The 19,597-nt window shown below is 40.2% G+C and overlaps 1 protein-coding gene across 1 annotated transcript in view; it reads left to right on the top strand.

Moving 5' to 3' along the window:
* LOC111654361 (guanine nucleotide exchange factor DBS-like) overlaps window positions 1-18,745 on the top strand; it is a gene marked incomplete at its 3' end in the record, with an annotated part of 24,790 nt that extends 6,045 nt beyond the window's left edge. Inside the window, exons 2-27 of the mRNA XM_087173698.1 lie at window positions 538-621; window positions 2,669-2,783; window positions 6,491-6,581; window positions 9,812-9,931; window positions 10,056-10,172; window positions 10,649-10,798; window positions 10,910-11,034; window positions 11,625-11,739; window positions 11,817-11,936; window positions 12,789-12,980; window positions 13,057-13,248; window positions 13,545-13,704; window positions 14,502-14,563; window positions 14,672-14,757; window positions 14,943-15,009; window positions 15,100-15,215; window positions 15,362-15,431; window positions 15,528-15,620; window positions 15,711-15,803; window positions 15,913-16,038; window positions 16,945-17,166; window positions 17,257-17,349; window positions 17,853-17,931; window positions 18,103-18,175; window positions 18,290-18,396; window positions 18,653-18,745. Coding sequence (XP_087029824.1) covers window positions 538-621; window positions 2,669-2,783; window positions 6,491-6,581; window positions 9,812-9,931; window positions 10,056-10,172; window positions 10,649-10,798; window positions 10,910-11,034; window positions 11,625-11,739; window positions 11,817-11,936; window positions 12,789-12,980; window positions 13,057-13,248; window positions 13,545-13,704; window positions 14,502-14,563; window positions 14,672-14,757; window positions 14,943-15,009; window positions 15,100-15,215; window positions 15,362-15,431; window positions 15,528-15,620; window positions 15,711-15,803; window positions 15,913-16,038; window positions 16,945-17,166; window positions 17,257-17,349; window positions 17,853-17,931; window positions 18,103-18,175; window positions 18,290-18,396; window positions 18,653-18,745 — 2,961 coding nt within the window. The remainder of the gene's footprint in view (window positions 1-537; window positions 622-2,668; window positions 2,784-6,490; window positions 6,582-9,811; window positions 9,932-10,055; window positions 10,173-10,648; window positions 10,799-10,909; window positions 11,035-11,624; window positions 11,740-11,816; window positions 11,937-12,788; window positions 12,981-13,056; window positions 13,249-13,544; window positions 13,705-14,501; window positions 14,564-14,671; window positions 14,758-14,942; window positions 15,010-15,099; window positions 15,216-15,361; window positions 15,432-15,527; window positions 15,621-15,710; window positions 15,804-15,912; window positions 16,039-16,944; window positions 17,167-17,256; window positions 17,350-17,852; window positions 17,932-18,102; window positions 18,176-18,289; window positions 18,397-18,652) is intronic.
* Window positions 18,746-19,597: the final 852 nt, after the last annotated feature.

The raw sequence follows: 19,597 nt of genomic DNA, 5'->3' as shown, positions 1-19,597 counted from the left end.
ATAAATAAATATATAAATAAATAAATAAATAAATAAATAAATAAATAAATAAATAAAGGTATGCAGTGTGTCAGCTGGCCAAAAAGTCACTGGCTAGACTCTTAATGCCCCCCTCTGAGCCCCCCCTTACCCTATCGGTGTCTGCTGTTCAACCACCAGTTTGAGCCCTGGTATAACTACAATCTCCATTTCCTACTGGGGCAATGGATCTTAAATCTGATTATTTTAATCCACATGGAGGGAGTCCATGGGGGTTAGAGAGCTGTGATCACCACTGAAATGCTACTTCCAGAGTAAAATTTCTGTGAAAATTTGTTACATTTTATTTCTGCCTGTGCATAGTATATATATGACAATGGACCACTTTACATCACCTGAAGAACATGGTTATGTGTGAAAATGCTAATTATTGTGCCATATTATAAACAAACTTGATAATGAAACAGAGCTGAGAAGTTGGTCTCAGGCTTCATGCCATGAAATACATCGTCAGCTCTGATGTGTCACTAATGTTGGCACTTCTCTCTGTTTTTCCAGATGAAATCATGCAGCTGGACAGCAGTCCTCTCCGAGCTGCTGACATCACCCCTGACCTCAAGAGGCAGTTTGCCTTCCTTTCAGGTGACACTCCTCTTGCTCTGTCTGTATCAGCATGTGTTTCCATTTTCTCTTGAGTTGAGTGCAACCCATGTGCTGTCCATTTCTTTCTTCATCAATCTACCAACTATCCTCTTCCTCATCTCTGCCATTTCAATAATCATTACATATTAACTATTCCACTTGATATTTGCATTGTTCACGGAAACAGTTTTTCCTGGCACTCATGATTTGCTATTCAAATGTCACTTCCCTCCTTTTCCTCTTCACTGGCTGACAGGTTTTGCTCCAGATACTTACTGCGTTATTTGCTACTGTTGCCTGATCTGCATTTCACTCACTGCTTCTAAATGTCCAGGTCATGATAAACATCATGTTTTCGTCCCCACAATATTTGAGCCTTCTGTTGCAGAGATTGCTGGATATCTGTGGCACCTATTATTATATTCATTACTACATTACTTAAGAAAAAAAAAAAAAAAAAAGCTGTGTGTGTGACAGTCGACCTTGTGGCTGCAGCAGAGTCGGGAACCATTTTGCAGACAAAGATCTAAGCAGACGTTGAAACCATGACCATGCACTTGCTGTTGCTATAGCAATGAGAGAAGAAAAGGCAGACAGATTGATATTCCAGTCACATGCGCTGACAGAGCAGCTGTTCCACACAAGGAGTGCGTGTGTGTGTGTGTGCGAGATGAGATAAGCCCTCAAAACATTTTTCTCAGTTGGCTTCTTAATATAAGTGATGGGGTCCTACAGGAACACAACCTTGTGCCAGTTTTGGTTATTTCACATAAGAGCTTTCTGCTCTATATTTTTGTATTATTCTGTTTTTCTCTGTGCTCTTCTCACTGGTTTTAAGTGCCTGGAGTTCAGTTGGAGAAAGGCTATGTCACATATTTCTGTGTGCCAATCAGGATTTAACATCAAAATCTCGTTGCACGTGTTTACTTAAAAACCGTACCCACACAGTCCTGAGGAAGCAGATTTGCTGTATTCTTAATTGTTAAACTCCTTATAATTAATTATTCAGAACAGTTTCTAAATGCTGTCTTTGATTGTTGCATATTTAGTAATACATTAAAGAGAGTTGCTTAAGATTTGAAACCAGGGTTTTAAGGTGAATTTTGTAGTAACATGAGGCAATAAGGGGGTAAGATAATGATTAATTTAACACTCAACTGTCAACACTTGGAGCCTTAGTCTTACTTTATGCTTAATTTTTTTTTTAGGCGTGTAATGCAAGGCTAGTAAATGTGTAACATTTTGCATTAATAATGTTACAAATGTGACAGAAGAGGAGTAAAGAAGAGAACAAGAGGGTTCAAACTGATTTCTTGTACAGGCCTTAGACAAACCAAAGGGGAAGGAATAACAGGAATATCCCTCAGTTCTCTAAATAAGCACCACAGGAAGAGTCAGGAACAGTGACAAAGTAAAATTAGATGGATCTGCAGGGAACCCCACATTTAAAAATTAATAAATAAATAGTATTCACAGATCTCCATCAACGTGTATCTGATTTTTTATAATGTAATACTATAGCTGAAAACACTTTTAATCCATGGAGCATAAGAGGGGATGTGGTGAAGATTTACATCCCATAGTGATCAAGCGTCTAGCAAACATTTCTTTTTCTAAATCCCTGTATTTAGGACTAAGCAGTCTGTCTGCACTGTGGTAAGGAATTAATTCATGTCAGATCACCAGCATATCTTTGCTTGTTTGTAGATGTAAGTGGACGAGACTAATTTGTTATGATGGGATACTGATTTTTTTTTCCTCCACAGCCTCCACAGCTTTAACATCAGTGCCCCCATGTGGCCACAGTTTCTTCTTAGTCACTGCTCTCTTTTGTTTACTGTAAAATATCAAAAGACCTTGTCAGATTGATTGACAAAGCTCTTGACAGCAGCCCAGAAACAATGGAAGCTATGATGAGTTTCAATGGTTTTGTCTTTGCATTGATTATACCCAAGGCGATACGCACAAAGCATTCTTGCATAAGTCCTATATATTCATGTGGAAAGTATCAGTATCGGTGTTTCTCTTTTTTTTGTTCATTCTCTAGGGGGGAGAGGAGACAATGGCAGCCCTATCATTGTGTTCCCAGAGTTCCCTGCATTTGGAGAGATCACCGACAGAGAGTTTCACAACGTGCTGACCTATTTGACTAGTGTTCCCAGGTAAAGTCCCTCACTGAGCTGATTTTCATATGCAAACACACAAATCTGAGATTGCTGCTTATATCCACACATCACTTTCTCCTCATCTTATTTCATACCCCTCTTTGTTAAACATCACTTGCTTTTTTCACACTATAAACTCTCCTGGTGTCACCAACAACTTGTTTAATCTCTCTTGATGCTACAGTCTTATGAGGAAGATGGAGCGGCTACGAGTTTAAACATGACTGAGGTTTTTCTGTGTGGTGTTGCATCATCTTGGGTTTTCTTCCACAGTCCAAAGACATGCAAGTCAAGCGAATTGAAAATGTGTGGATGAAGGAAGGATAGTATGAAGTATATGGATAAAAACTACAGTTTGTGAATATACCGTTGTGTATGAAGTCTGCCTGTAGGTGGCAGTGGATACTTAAACACAGCTTCACTTCATAAAGACGTGCAGAGGCTTTGCTCAGTGGATGAGACGGCCTGTTCCTTGCACAGATATCTGTAAAAGGTTGTGATTTCTGTATTATTAATAAGATGGCCAAGTCATAATCCAGGGTCTTTATCAGTCTTCTGCAGATTGTCTTTGTACACATGGGTAGACCAGATGACACAAGGGGGGAGGGGAGAAGATAGAAGACCACCCTTTCCTCAAAATATCCCCCCAGAAAACAATCTCCTGTCCCCTTTTCCTGTTCATTTTCATCTTTTCCTCACAATTTTAACTTTCTTGATTTAGCCCTTCCTCCTGTCTGTCATGCCCTTCCTTCATCTTGCCTTGAGTAGTTTGCAAAAATAGAAACTGCAGCAATTCTGACTGTTTGAATCTGAATAATGCATACAGACAGCTGTGCAGCGTGTTCTGAGGTAGTTGAGAGTGTGTGTGTGTGTGTGTGTGTGTGTGTTGAATTGCACAGACATGCATCTGTATTACAGCACACAGTGCATGTGTTTGTGTTTAAAGGCCTTTATGTCTGTTTAGCTGATCTCATGTTGCTTAAATTATTCCTTCCGATTTTAGCATGACCAAGACTTTATTATATCCATCAGGATTTAACTTTTCATGTGTACACTGAATTACTGTTCAACTTCTGAGCCACGAGAATCATTTTCTCCCCCCAAATCCAAGCTGAAAAGCAGCCAACAGGCAAATACAATTTTCATCTATTTTTAAGTGTCTAAATTCACCTCCTCTGTGGTGTGTAGAGGTTACCGGTCATCTGAAGGGGGGTCATCCACAGAAGCTGTTGTGAACACAGAAACAGATGGCTGGAGCTACCTGAGGGACCAACACCCCCGACAGGGCATATATATATTCTTCAACCAGGGGCAAATATGCTGCATCTGTGTATTACGACCTTGAACAGCTGTTGCTATTTTTTTAAATGAATACATTGGGATCAATATTAATTGCATGCATGATTTCAAGTGTTAATTCTATCATACCAAACGTGCATGCTTGTAATCACATTATATATCAACCATAAATGTCATTTTTACTACAGCTAAAGTTTGGATGTGTTGAATATTGAATTCATTTTTGTCTTGTTTGATTTTCTGGATCCTAATTGAATTACATCAGGCTTTGCATCTGCAAACACAGTAAATGAACTAATTACTGTGTCCTTGCACAGATGATGTTCCTTATTTCATTTTATCTCTCCTTGGCTCTGCATATGTGCATTCACATATTTGTAATGCTTTCTTCGCTCATGGTTATCTAATCTGTTTTTAATTTAATATACCAGTGCCCTTGTATTCAAACAGTCACTTTGCCTGCTATGCTCAGTACTCAAGAAGGAGGAGGGGTGTAGCAGTGTGTGTATTGCTATGTCTGCATATGCATTCATGCAGCAAATTTCCTTCATCACTGCATTGCCATTAGGCAGAGCTTTTTCACAGCTCAACTCACAGCTTGCGGTGCTCCTACTCACTTTGACCTGAGCAATCCAATTATTATTAGGACTCTCGTCACACACGTGTGCAGCCACAACATCACCAGGCAATTTCTATGAATTTTGATGTATGTTTACAACACAGTATGATAATTATAATGTGTCCATTTACATTTTTATAAATTCAAAATTCTTTGTAAAACAAGATTAGAAGTCGTTCCTTGAACTGTGTTTTGATGCAGTATAAGTACTGAATTAGTTTAAATGCTTATCACATACACTGTTTATTTGTAGGGGAACAGGATATTTTCAAATTGTGAAAAGTGCAGAGTAAATGTTGGTGAGCTCAAAAGCTAGTTTACACCCTCTGCCCCAATACAACAATAAGAAACAGAACAGATAACAAACATATGTGAATATACCATGACATGTATTATTGAAAAAATAAATAGGGTCGTGTCAGCTGACACGCAGTTTGGGTCATTGTGGTTTAGTAGCAGCTGCAGAGGCCCATTTCATCAGGCTCTTCTGATGTTCTTCCTTTACCTGTGCTGCTGTATGTTCTCCATAAACCACCCTCTCATCTCAGCAGCCATAAATGTCTCAGAGGCAGAAAAGCACTTGTCCCACTCCCCTCCCTCCTCCTCTGCGGCTGAGATGTAAAGCAGATTGTGCTTTGAAAGCCTGAGTGGCTGTGAGAGTCTGTGTAGGTGATTGTACGCAGAGCTGAGAGGTGGGGATGATGGAGGAAGAGAATAGGAAAAGATGAAAGGGGAGGGAAAGTACAGGAAGAAAGGATGAGAAGAGCCATCATGAATATAAATGTTACAGTGAGAGAGAGTATAAAGTAGAGAGGCAGACAGTGATAAACATTCTGTAGTTTCCTAATAACTGAAACCCTCATGCTTATAGTGCCATCCTCTTTGAGCCTGCTCCTGCCCCACCTCTATAAGGATCCACTGATTAGCTACTAGAGCTGCTCATCATTCTGCAGCCATCTTGTGATTGGCTTGTGTCCCAGCAGCTCCCAGTGTCTCATTGGACAGCTTACAGATGCCGCACAGGGGATGCAGGGGCTGGATTCTGTGATGGTCTGAGGCATTCGTCTCCCTCCCCCTTCAAACAACACAGCACACGCTGGGATCTACTCATCTCCTGTGTTTTTTATTTGTCTTTTTTGTCGTAAGGAGTGCCCTTTTAATCTGCTGCCACCCTGTTTGTGCAGTTGATAGTTGTAAAATGGAGGACATGAAAGTAAATACTTGAAGATCACTGGCATGTTTCTGCAAGAAAGATACTGACAGTGCTAAGGTGCGCATGTGTCACCTATGCTGTAGGTGCATCATGTTTTCAGGTAAGCACAGGGGATTCTGCTGGTGAGCTGTACGTGATTGTTGATGTATAGCCCCCTCGTCTCTTCTGGGACCAGAGCGACGGCAGGGGGAAGGGGAAGGGGGTGCGCAGAGAGAGTACAGGGGGCTCAAGGCTGATGGCCAAGAAATCTGGAGGTGCTTCACAGCATCTCCTTTTATGGACTGCACCAGCTGTCTAAGAAGATAAAGAGCAGCATAACAAAACAGTGAGCTGTGAACAAGCACCCGGCTTCTTCACCGCATGTTTTCATGTTTTGTCTCTTCTTCATTACTGTTATGTTTTTTGTGGGCTAACTACTTTTCTGTCTTTAAAAGTGGCTATTTGGTTAAAGTTTAGTCAGTTTATATGATCTCATCTTGCCGTTCACTTTGGTGCTGACCCCTGAACTATCTCTGTGGGTCAAACGGACCAGTGTGTCATTTGTGTTAAACATGCTGCCTCTGTGTGTTCCAGCTTGTCGTCGACAGGCGTGGGTTTCATCCTGGTCATTGATCGCCGGCAAGACAAATGGGCGGCTGTTAAGGGGACCCTGCTCCGTATTGCAGTAAGTTTGCCTTTGTGTCTGCAGATGTGACCATGCACTTTCTTCCTGCGTGCATTGTAAGTGTCTTTGTGTCTGTGTCTTTGTGTCTGTGCGTCTATGCGAGAGAGAGGACCAGGGTTTGAGCGGCACTGGCCTTGCACCCTCACCCATGGGGGGAGCAGGTTTGTCAGGCCACAGAGAGGTGTTGGAGCATCCCTGTCTCTTTTTCGCAGCTACACCACTAATATCATCACCACCACCTTGGGGGGTTGATATGAGCCAACACCACCCTTGAACTCTGTCCCATCACCATCACAGCGTGCCATGTGTTTCCATAGCTACGGGGCAAAATAAACAGTCACATACCAGAAAAGACAGAAGGAGATGACTTTTTTTTTTTTTTCCACTCATTCATTTAAATATCACTCATCTCTTCAAGTTGATTTATTAATAACACATTTTTTGAAAAAAAAAAAAAAAAAAAGCTTTAACTTAATTACTTTAGATGAGTCAGAAAAATTAATGGACAACTAATTCTCAGCCTATTTTACAATCTATCCTATTAGCCTCCTAAATTTTAGTCTTTTTTTTTTTTTTTTTTGTACTGTGTTGAGCTGCTGCATATTTTTGCTACATGTTGTCTCTCTTCCATTTAGTGCATCATTTATTTTCTATTTTAATGGTTCATCTAACCATGTGACATGTCACCATGTTGCTGAATAAGAGGAATCTAGCTGTTGAGCATCAGAACTAATCATTTAATTTCCACCTTCTGGTCCTTCTCACTGTTTCAGTCCTTTCCTTTGGACAATGAGCCGGCGTATCTATATCTTTGTGTGTGTGTGTGAGCGAGAGAGAGAATCACCCCCATCATATAATCTCTTAGCATATTTTTTGGGATAAAACAATGGACAGTTGACTAGCACCCAGTTTTTAACAGCTTTACCAGCTTCACTCATTGCAATGCCACCCTTATATTCCCTGCCAGTGTAGTGAAGACATGTTTATTGTTGTCAATTTATATTGTTGAACATTTGAATTTTTCAGAAATATTGTATAGAATAAAAATGTTGAAGTCATTTAATACTTGTTTTGGACAGATCCTCACAGGTGTATCATTAATTGCAGAAAAATAATAAATCAACACAGAGGGCTACACGAAAAGATGAAACGTCTGTGAGAATGAGAGATGAATATCACCACCCACTGTCTCCAGAGACATGAGAGACCCACTCATTCATTTCGAATTAAATCAAGCTTTATTAATCCCACAAGGGGGACTTTTACGGGCTGACAGGCTGGTAATAGGGGGCATTCAGTCATCCCTGCAATAATGTCCTGTTTGGGGTGATTCAGCCAGCCTGCTAAATACATCATGATGGAAACTGGACTTTCTAAGCTGCTGTTATCTGTGTACAGTGGAGACTAGCTCATGGTCTATATTCAATCATATTCAAAGCACACTGATGTATTTGGGTTATTTAGTCGGTGGGTACATGTGTGTGGATCTGAGTGAGAACGTCTCTACTGTTGAGTGGATCTCTTTGTCTTGTTGTGTCTATGTATATGAGCACACTTATGTACACATGTGCTTGTGTGAATGTGGGTCAGTGTGTTTCATGGAAAGCTACCCGTTGCTGTGCATTGCTGAGTTTGATCTGATGACAGACACGATGTGTGTTTACAGGCTGATCCTAATGAAGTCTACAGTGTTGGTCCCTAAAGCATACCCCCCTCTCCTTCATTTATCTGGCTCTTCTTCGTGTGTGTGTGTGTGTGTGTGTGTGTGTGTGTGTGTGTGCGCGCGCATGCGCGCGTGTTCATCTCAGTCTGACAGTGACAAAGAACATGTTAGACCGTGACCACAACTGCCAGTAATGACAGATCTGAGCAGCATGGTTGAATGGTTACAATATACATTATACATAGATATTCTGTATTGTTTTTGTTGCTAACAAATCGCATGAAAAAATCAAAATCAGCAGTGAATTAGTCTCTTTCACTACTTTCGTACTTCTCTACCCTGTCTGGGGCCTTTACCCCTAAATCCATTCTTTCCTACACAAAACAAATCAGTGAGCGTGAATATTTAGTTTAATCTTTAAAGAAGACTAAATAATCCCACCCGTGTGGTGCTAGTATTGCTACGTCAGGTGTGTTTTGGTCTGACACAGACGATGCTGCTACAGGCCTTATATTCCCTTTTTTTTCCCCAGAGAAAATAGTGGAGGCAAAAAAACCCATATGGTGAGTGACCATTTTCAACACAATTATTCTCTTTCCACCGGGTCAGCAAGGACTAACACTGAATTGATTTAATAATTCCATTAACGGTGCAGATCTTAAGCCTTTTTTTATTAACAGTCTTCATTTTTATTTTTGCTGAGAACAGCATTCTTCAACTCACTTGGGGAGGACAGCTAATCAGGCAAAGCATCGGTTTAGGTCATTAGCTAATTAAAGCTGCTTTAATAGTTGCATTGCCTCAGGCGGGGAGATCCGTGTCCACCCTCAACCATCATCCAAGTGCTTTCACAGCAGTACTTAGTCTGTCGGTGTCAATCCGGACATTTAAATTGGCGTTTTATTTGTTCTGTTGGCTGAGTTGAATGTATGGTGGATACATAGCATGAGAAATGAGGAAAAGGGGATTCATATGGATGTTCCAAAAGTGTCTAGTAAAGCCAAGTGATTCTTTGCTTTATGCTGAGTATGCTTGTTAGAGATGACTATTTAATTTATACAGCCCAAAATCACAAATCATAAATTTGCCTCTTAGGGCTTTAAAAAAGTAAAACGTTTACCCTGTGCATCATTCTGTATTAACAAATGCATCAAAACTATGTTAATTTAAATCCTAACAATGCCAGCTGGGTAGACTGTAATCATGCCTGTGCATATCTATGAGCTGGTGCTGGTTCTTTCTGCCTTGTTATTCATGCAAAGGCATCTTGGGGACATGAAGATTAATGTCCCTGCCACAGGATCCCCCGCATCCCCCACTACCTTCCCTATTCGCTTGTACTCCACACACTCCATGTGCATGTTCGAATGTGTTTGAGTGAGAGTTTTCATGTGGGAGACAGATGCAGAGACAAAAGGAGGGAATAATATAGAGGAAGTGCTGGCTGTCAGCAAAAAAGAACAGGACACGTCTGGCTGAAGTGTGATGTATAATTGACTCACAGTGGAGGAGGATCCCTTCTGCTTTGTTACATCGGTGACAGTCTCCATCTACTCCCTAATTTCAGGGCTCCTTCCCAGGGAACCTCCAGCTGGTCCTGGTTCTGAGGCCCACCACCCTCCTGCAGCGCACACTGTCCGACATCCTCTTCAAGTTCAACAAGGATGAGTTCAAGATGAAGGTGCCGGTGAGTGGAGTCACTCTCCCACTTGTGGAAACATTGTGTATATATATCACACAATGATTAATATTGACATTTGATCTTATTTATAATCAGATGACATATAGGTAAGAGTGTGTTTCTGTCTCAGGTGATCATGCTGAGCTCTATAACTGAGCTGCACTCCTACATCGACCGCACCCAGCTGACCCAGGAACTCGGGGGAACACAGGAGTACTGTCACGAGAAGTGGATCTCTCACCGCACTGTATGTACACTGTACAGTACACACCACCCTACACTGAATTACTAGCATGGGCAAAATACACACGGTCATTACAAGGAGCCTTAAAAATAAAATAATACACACAGTGAAATGAGTGCACGTAAAAGGTGAGAAATACAAATAACAATGAAATAAACAGGAGACAAAGAGACTTCGTCAGATTTAAGAAGCTCAGGCCAAGATAGATGAGAGATAGACAAGATGAAAGTTGATTGAACAAAACATGTTTCTACTTCAGGGTGGAAACCCTCCATAAAAATCTTCACTTCGGTAAAATCAGAAAAATGACCAAAGATGCTGAAACAAAATATTCAGTCAATGAAAAATACCCTCATGTCTCACTACATCAGCATCATACTGCAGCACCTGAATCTAAAAAATGAAGGCACTGCACATTTTCTTGACTCTCATCACAAACATGCATGTAGACAGTCTCTGTTGTGTCTTGTATACGTCAGGCTATTGAAGGCTTTGCGCTGATGGTAAAGAAAACGGCACAGATCCTGCAGTCATTTGGGACTGAGCTGGCTGAAACTGAACTCCCAAATGAAATCAAGGCCACAACCATCCTGCTCAGCACACACACCAACAAGAAAGAAAAAATGAAGGTAACTATTCATATACATACACACCTTTGCTTTGCTTCTCTGTATATTTCTACATACAATACATCATTTATCTGTTTGGATTATCCTCAATCTGTCTCGGTGTGTCTGTAGGAGGATCTGATGGTGGCTCTGGGTCAGGGTAGCAGGCTGTTGGAGAGCATCAATGAGCCTGTAGTACGAGACCCTGACCACAACATGAACCAGGATGAACTAGAGAACCTAGCTACAGTGCAAAGGTTAGAACCACAAGAGCTCGTAGTGCTGCAGGATGGCTGTTCTTTTCTTGTCTCCATTTCATACAAATTAGTGCTGTGAGTTTCTTTCGCTGTTGATGAGGAAAAGTCAGTGTTTTTAGGTCAACAGTTTTCAACACTGCAGTGACTTGATAATATGTTAGTTGGACTAAAAATATAGTGCCACTATTGTTATACAGACTGTCAGTGGTGTATCTGATTTAACAAAGAGTAAAGCCAGGAGACTTTGGTGTTATTTGATGGCAGGTAATTTGTTCGTGGCGTCTCATCTCCTACCGTCAGTATAGTTGCAGTAACACTTGCCAAGGCAGTGTGCTTTGAGGTCAGCCAGTATTTTGAGCAGCACTAAAGGCACTGATTCCCTTGTCAACAGGCATTAGCTTTACATAGCATGCACACACATAAACACAGGAAAAATATCCAAATACCTCAGTCAGCATTTGTAGTGCATTTTGTACTTTATTCATTCTCCCCCACTGCATTTTTTTCTTTACTCAACTGCCTGCTTTTTTACAGTCTATCTCCATCTCTGTCTCTTACTGTTCCCATCTCTTTCTCTGCTCCTCTGTCAGACTGCTGTCTCAGCTGGATGAGACAGAAAGGGCTTTCGATGAGTTCTGGGTGAGGCATCACACCAAACTGGAGCAGTGTCTCCAACTGCGCCACTTTGAGCACAACTACAGAGAGGTGAGCCTCCGTACTAGATCTCAGTCAACATGATCCCTGTTCAAACCTGAAAACTGACTGAGGTGTTTCTGCTGCAGGTGAGGGCTCTGCTGGATCAGGTGTCTGAGAAACTTGCAACCTTCTCTGAGGTTGGGATCAGCCCAGCCCACGCTGAACATATCTTCTGTGAACTCACCACCTATGAGGAGAGAGTCTGTGTAAGTAATACCTGACCCCTCACAATCAAAGCTTTGTCCAACCATTGCATGAATAGCTGAATAATATTTTGGTTTGTTGAATGCACAGTTCTGTTTGTGTCTCTGTTACAAATCATCTAATGTCACTCCAATAATCCTGACAGGTAGACTTTTTGTCATCAGGAGGTTGGAAAATAAATAGAAATTTAGCTTGTAATACCATTTTACATTTTGTTATAATTTGTCATCATATATCATTTTGTCATCACAATCATATTCATAATACCGTGCATATGACAGTGTTTATATAGTAGCTTCCTGAATAAGGTGTGAATGAGCAGTTTAATTAACAAAGCTGAGTGTAATGCTCTGCCAAGGCTGCACAGTCATCTAAATTTAAATTTAGATAATTTGCATAATCTTTTAAATGGTTTCATTCTAATCTGGATCTGAATCAAAATATACATGTGAAGCATGTTGATGATGGCCTTTATTCTCATAGAGGAACTAAGAGGAAAGTGATCTTTTTGGGAATATTAGGGCTTTGCACAAGAATTGATAGTGCAAAAAAATTTCATTTCTAAATAGCAGTGTCTTTGGGTAAAATCCCATAAAATGTAGCAGTTTATGTTCATAGTTTCCTAAAAATTTGGTCACAATTGCACAGTGGACTCAAAAATATTGGGAATTTATGATCACAAAAATTCATAGCCAATATAGGAAAAATGTAGAGAATATGTAAAGAGGAGATTCCAGATTTCAGGCTCATCAGGATGTGTAGCAGATTTGGTTAAAATCAGATGAAGTTTGCTAGAGGACTGGTGAAAGCACCTTTGGCAGAGGTAATTACTGTCACGCCACACTGCTCCACAGGAGGTGATGGACAGAGCCTTGGCCTTGTCTCGTGAGGGTGATGAACTCATCCAGAACTCGCACTATGCTGAAGACTCCATTCAGCCCAAATGCAGCGAGCTCAGAGCGGTCAGCGAGAGCGTGAGCAGCAGCCTGAGGGCCAAGAAGGACCATCTTCTCAAAGCCATGGAGCTACATCAATGTTTGGAGAGGGTGAGAAGACAACACACAGACACTCCTAGTGGAGTTTCCTTGTCTTGTTTCTGACCCCACCTTCTGTCATCTCCAGGCTTCTAAATGGGTTGATGACGGCATATACCTGCTGGCATCTCAGCCAGTAGACAAGTGTCAGTCACACGAGGGGGCTGAGTTAGCCCTGCAGGAGCTGGAGCGTTATCTGGATAACGCAGGCCAGAACCAGCTGACAGACCTCAGCACCATCTGGAAAGAATATGAGGCTGTGCTCAACCAGCAGTTCAAGGTAAGAGGACCAACCAAAGAAAACGTATGTTGCACTTTTTAAACATCACTCTGTCACTTTTAAATAGATAGTAACAACTTGATGCAGTTATTGTAAATAGATATGACCATTGTCCATTGAACACTGTTATTGTGCACATCTGTCTAACATCAGTATGGTATCAGGTCTCCACTGATTGTGGCACTGGTTTATTGATTCTAATATACTAAACAAATGATCACTTAGTTACTTAAACAAGCATCAAATATTAATATGATGATGTACTGACACTGCTCTGATGACTTCCTGTGTGTCAGGACCAAGTGGAGAAGATTTTCCAGAAGCAGGTATCTATGCAGGAGATGTTTGACAAGAGGAGGGTCAGCCTGAAGAAGCTAGCAGCCAAACAAACCAGGCCGGTGCAGCCGGTAGCCCCCAGACCAGAGGCCTTCATCAAATCCCCTCTCAGCTCACCTGGTCAGTTTCCACACAGCCACACATGAGCCATTTATTCTGCACTGTGTAAAGTCTTTTCAGAAGGATTTTATGTTCTTTATTCTTTGCATGACCACATTGCTATTTGCACTATGTGTAACCCTATACATATATTTCACGTTATCTCACTTATAGCATATACTGTAGAAATTTTCATTGTAGACACAAATAACCTAGAAATTGTAAATGAACAATAGGTAGGTCGACTTGTGAATTCAGAAACATTAGAGATTTCTCTAACAAGAAATGAAAAATGCTTTATTCTACTGGCTGTTTCATCATGAAATTCTTTGCATATAAGGTTGAAAATTCTTGCTATTGCTTTTAGCTTATGCATAGCAGGACAAAGCTTTTATTTTATATTTTGTAATATAAAACAATGAATATGTTAAGACTATTAAATCTCTAAAACCATATCATTTAAAACATTTTTTTCATAACAAATGCAAAATCCCAAGATGTTTGCAGCATTATTTATCCATGTGTGAAAACACAGACAGTGACAACATGAGAAATAAACAGTATATTGTCTGGTACAGATGCACCATTATAATGATCACAATTTATACTTACTTTATTATGGGTCGGTGATTTCCAATAAAATAAAAAGCCAAAACATTTCTTGTATCTGTACAAGAAATGTATCACTCAGATGATCTTCAGAATTACAATATGTAATTATATATACGTATGTAAATATATGTGCAATGCTTCAACTGTTGCATACGACTGATGCTTTTAATAACCTAAAAATGATGACTCTGTTTTCTCATCCACAGCACACAGAGCTCAGCAGGAGAAACACTGCTCAGAGTCGGACTCTGGGACCAACTGTGAGAAAGTGAGTTTGTGTCTGCGCACTGTCTGTCCACTTGTTCTGTTAGGTTTGTATTATCTGTTGCTTATCATGCTGATCCTATGTTGTTGTGTTTTTTTTTTTCCCCCTCAGGGAAAAGGCCAACTGCAGAATGGAGACAATAACAGCAGACATGCTTCTCTGTCAGAGGAGGAGGAGAACCTGGCAGTGCTCAGGAGGTGAGGGGATCAGCTGCCGCTCTTTCATCTGTAATCAAATTACACGGCAGATGGACTGTGTGAAAAGTTATCTCATTATCTATAGGGCTGTGCATCTATTTTTTCTGAATCCACCAAATCCTTTATTTGATCCCTCTTCTTTTTGCCTCTGTGCCTGCCTCACTCTCTATCCTCCCTGTCTACAGGCACGTGATGAACGAGCTTTTGGAAACTGAGAGAGCCTATGTAGAGGAGCTGCTCTGTGTATTGCAGGTGTTTATTCACTCCACAGAGGGATTCATATTCTGTCAGTCTTATACCTGTGCCTGAAATTTCATGTTTGCGATTGTGGGTTTCTCACAGGGTTATGCCTCTGAGATGGATAATCCAGCAGTGTCTCACCTCATCCCTGCTCCTCTGCAGAACAAAAAGGAGATTCTGTTTGGCAACATGCCTGAAATTTACCACTTCCACAAGAGGTGAGTGAGCGCCATCTGGCTGTCATTGATGATACCTACGCTGTGACTGTGACATTTTGCAGGAATAGCATTTCAATCAATCTTCTTCTTTATCTTTTGTCTCGCTCTTCCTCATACTTTCTCTGTCATGATTTTGTTGTTTCCAGGACGTTTCTGAGAGAGCTGGAGTTGTACACCGACTGCCCAGAGTTGGTTGGAAGGTGTTTTCTACAGAGGGTGAGTGAATTTTGAGATTTTCAGCACAGATGTGAATACAGTAGTGCTGCTGATGGGGTTTTCCTGATCACAAATCATTTGCACTTCCTTCCTCAGATGACAGACCTGCAGATCTATGAGAAGTACTGTCACAATAAGCCTCGCTCTGAAAGCCTCTGGAGGCAGTGCTCAGACTGCGCCTTCTTCCAGGTGAACAGACCGATGGATAATTTGCTCTTGAGCTTTATGTCCATCTGTGTGTTTTATTTAACATAATTCTTTTCTGTTTTGTTGCCTCAGGAGTGTCAGAAAAAGCTGGAGCATAAACTGGGTTTAGATTCTTATCTGCTGAAGCCTGTTCAGAGGATCACCAAATATCAGCTGCTACTGAAGGTATCTTACTGTCTGTTACCGACAAGTCAACTGGTTTGTTAAATTGCGTTTTCTGTGGGACTTGAGTTCTTTTATCCATGTGGTTCTTATTTACATTTTCTAACTACAGGAAATGCTGAAGTACAGTAAGGGCCGTGAGGGAGCTGCTGACCTGCAGGAGGCGCTGACCTCCATCTTGGGCATCCTCAAGGCCGTCAATGACTCCATGCACCTCATCGCCATTACAGGATATGAGGTTAGACGTTGAACAGGATCCAGGCTCATCAATCACAGAACAGATGCTTGATATACGTCACCAATAGAAAATGGAAGACAAAGACATGCTGAGCGTAGCCTTTGAATAAGATATTGTGTGAAAGCCAAACTCATCTGTGAAGTGTGATGTCCAGGGATGGTCTCACTCGCTTGATGGTCTCAGTCGTTTAAAGAAGGAAATGATCATCAAAAAGGCAGAGGCGAAACTGTTGCAGTAAAAAGAGAAAATCAACAACAAAACTGGCCACACGTTAAATATTAACTAAGAATACAAAATCAAATTGTATACACTATATAGTTCTCAATAAAAACTACACACAGCATTTACCCAGTAATCACAATACCAAAATAGTCCAATGGGATAAAAGAGTAGTATCAGGCATGATCTTTCTTTTTCATTGTCACTTCATGTGTGATGATTATTTGTGGCAAATATTGTTGAATTTGGGATAAAAGAGATCTTGTTTTCAACAATAAATCTGTTAGAGCTGTAACAATTAGTCGATTCATCAATTAGATGATCAACAGAAAATTAACAGCCAACCATTTTCATAATTGAAATAATAACTTAAGTCATTTTGTTGGTTCCAGCTTTTCAGGTTTGAGAATTTGGTGCTTTTCTTTGTCGCGCATGACTTGAAACTGAACCACTTTTGATTTGTGGACTGTTGGTCAGACAAAACAAGACATACAGTATGGACATGTGTACTTGGTAGCGGTTTCCAAGTGTAGAGACATTATTCAGAGGAAAGACACAGATACATTAAAGGTCAAGTTGTTTAAACAATGTATTAATATTTAAAATGATGGCCTCTATACAGTATTTTAGAACATATGCAGTATGTGGTCAATCAGCTCCATCTTAAGACATCTTTTTCTTTCTCAGGGTAATCTGAGTGAGCTGGGAAAGCTGCTGATGCAAGGGTCATTCAGCGTGTGGACGGAGCACAAGAAAGGCCATGCCAAGGTTAAGGATCTGGCCCGTTTCAAGCCCATGCAGAGACACCTCTTCCTCCATGAGAAAGCCCTGCTCTTTTGCAAGAGGCGGGAGGAGAATGGGGAAGGCTACGAGAAAGCTCCCTCATACAGCTTCAAACAGTCACTGAGTGTGAGCATCTCTACACTTGTGTCATGAACAGCCATCCATTTGTATTAAAAAAAAATGTTACATTTTTTACCTGGCTATCTTTTGTAACAGATGAGTGCAGTGGGCATTACTGAGAATGCAAAGGGAGACAACAAGAAGTTTGAAATCTGGTGCAACTCAAGAGAAGAGGTTTATATTGTTCAGGTAATTAACACGTAAAAATTAAGAGTCTGCTTATATTCAAACTTTTTCTAATTGTCAAAAATCCCATGAAATGACCAAAATGACAAGTATTCTCTATGGAGTCAAAATCTATTTCCTCTGGACTATGCCAAAGGGACTAATTTTTGTCCAAAACATATTCAAAACAGTCAGTCACAGTGTTGCATTGAGTGACATGTTCCTTCACTACAACTGCTTATTTTGAGTCACTCCCTCATTTATTTCCTGATGCCATAAATTCTCACTTGCACTTATTAATCCTGAGGCTGAAAATGATCCCCAACAATTTACCATTGTTTTAGTAATGTTTGGTTTTAGGAAATTACTGAGCCTTTTCAGGAATGTGCTGCAAAATAAAGACAGGGTTTATGTTTTTAGTACAATGTACTGTATTTTAAAAATGGGGCTGTCTATCTCCTGGCAACAGTGACAAGCGTTACACAGTTTACACTCAGCCTTTTTAATATTTAATTGTCCTATTTCAGGCACCAACAACTGAAGTAAAAACCACTTGGGTAAATGAGATCAGGAAGGTTCTGACAACTCAGCTGGAAGCATGCAGAGGTACAGAAAGAGGTTAAACTTTTTCTTTTTTTTTCAAATTAATGTCCAATTTCAGGTCATGGTTACAGTAATATCTATTTTTAACCAGAAACTGTGAGACTAATGATTTAGCTGTAATGATTATGAAAGTACAATTCTTGTTTTTGTTTACATTCTCCCTCTGTGTTTCAGAAGCCAGCCAGCAGAGGGCACCAGACCAGGTTTTCCAGTTCCCCCCTGTGCCCAGTGCAACAGTAAGTCTCAGGTGAGTTTCATTTGTGGTGGCTTTTTTAAAAGTGAACCCTAAGTAATCAGTCTTTTGGCCAGTCTTTGCAGAGACTGTTCAAGATTCTTACGTTCCACTTTTGTTTCCCCACAGTCCATTCAAGACCGGTCAGAAGAGCTTTAAAAAGGGAGAGGAGAAGAAAGCTGAACCCTGCAGCCCTGATGTCAACTCCTCTTCTTCACCAAAGCCCACAGGAAAAGGTGAGACTAAGAGAGATCCTGTGAGACGGATGCAACACATCTTTTTTTCTTTTAACAAATCTGCCTTTAGCATTTGTAGTACATGTATGATACTAACTACACTTACCACTGTACCTCTTTGCTTCCCCTCTTCTGATGATAAAACATATCTTTCTCCTTCTATATTGATTTTCTTCCTTTACACTTGGTTAACTTTCCTTCTTCCTTCCTTCCTTCTTTGTGTACGTCCTGTATCCTTGTTTTTCCTCTGTCTCAGATGAGGCTGTGACAAGCCCTACCTCAGACAGAGCTGCTGTGGCTAAAAAACGCTTTACTTTACAAGGCTTCAGTAACCTCAAAGCTCAGAAAGGTAACTGCAGGTCATTATTGATTACATATTCAACACATCACATCATCTTCTGCATTTGTACAATTAAAAAGAGAAAATTTCCATTTAGTGGAAGTCAAAGACTTTTGTATTTTGAGTAATTTAAGCAATAGACATTATGGAAATATTCTCATTGGCTTTCTTGCTGAGATATCAATGACAAGTTAGATACCACTCTTAAGTGTGTGTGGTGATGGCAAAAAGAAAGTTGCAGCTCTCTGCCATGAAATAATCCACAATTTGTCACTTTTTAAACTTCAGTTTCTGAACAGATTAACAGAATGGATATATGTAACGTGTTAGTTAGTAAGCTTTAGAGGTGGCAGCAGGTGGTGTTTGCTACCAAAGGCGCAAGTTTGGTCTCAACATTGGTAGGGACGCAACAACACCGCCACCCATTTTAAAACAAAGAGATTGACTTTTTAATGCCTTCAACAAAACAGTTTATTAACATAACAAGATATTAATTTACATTCAGAAATGCCCATGCGCAAATGTAATATATGTATATGTGTTGCATTTTCATATATGAAATATATGTACATATGAAGTAAAATAATGTTTTTAAAGTAAAGCCTATATTTGTAAAAATGATATATGAAACCTCTTAGAAATTGGAACAATATCATATATTGACATGTATGTCTACCTAAACATGTATTTTAGTATGTCTGTTTATATTATAGACATTATGTCACATATATACATATCTATCCCAAAGCCTGTGAGAATATGTTCATATTATGTATATGTATGTATGTATATGTTATAAACTTATATCTTCATATATACAGAGAATGTATATATGTCATAATAAGATATCCTCTTTTATGT

This window comes from Seriola lalandi, unplaced genomic scaffold, assembly GCF_002814215.2.
Source record: "Seriola lalandi dorsalis isolate HSWRI2012SDOR001 ecotype SW California unplaced genomic scaffold, Sedor1 jcf7180002054272, whole genome shotgun sequence".
In the NCBI taxonomy this organism is placed as follows: Eukaryota; Metazoa; Chordata; class Actinopteri; order Carangiformes; family Carangidae; genus Seriola; species Seriola lalandi.
The sequence above is the reverse complement of the archived record's forward strand: the minus strand, read 5'-3'. Positions and strand labels throughout refer to the sequence as shown.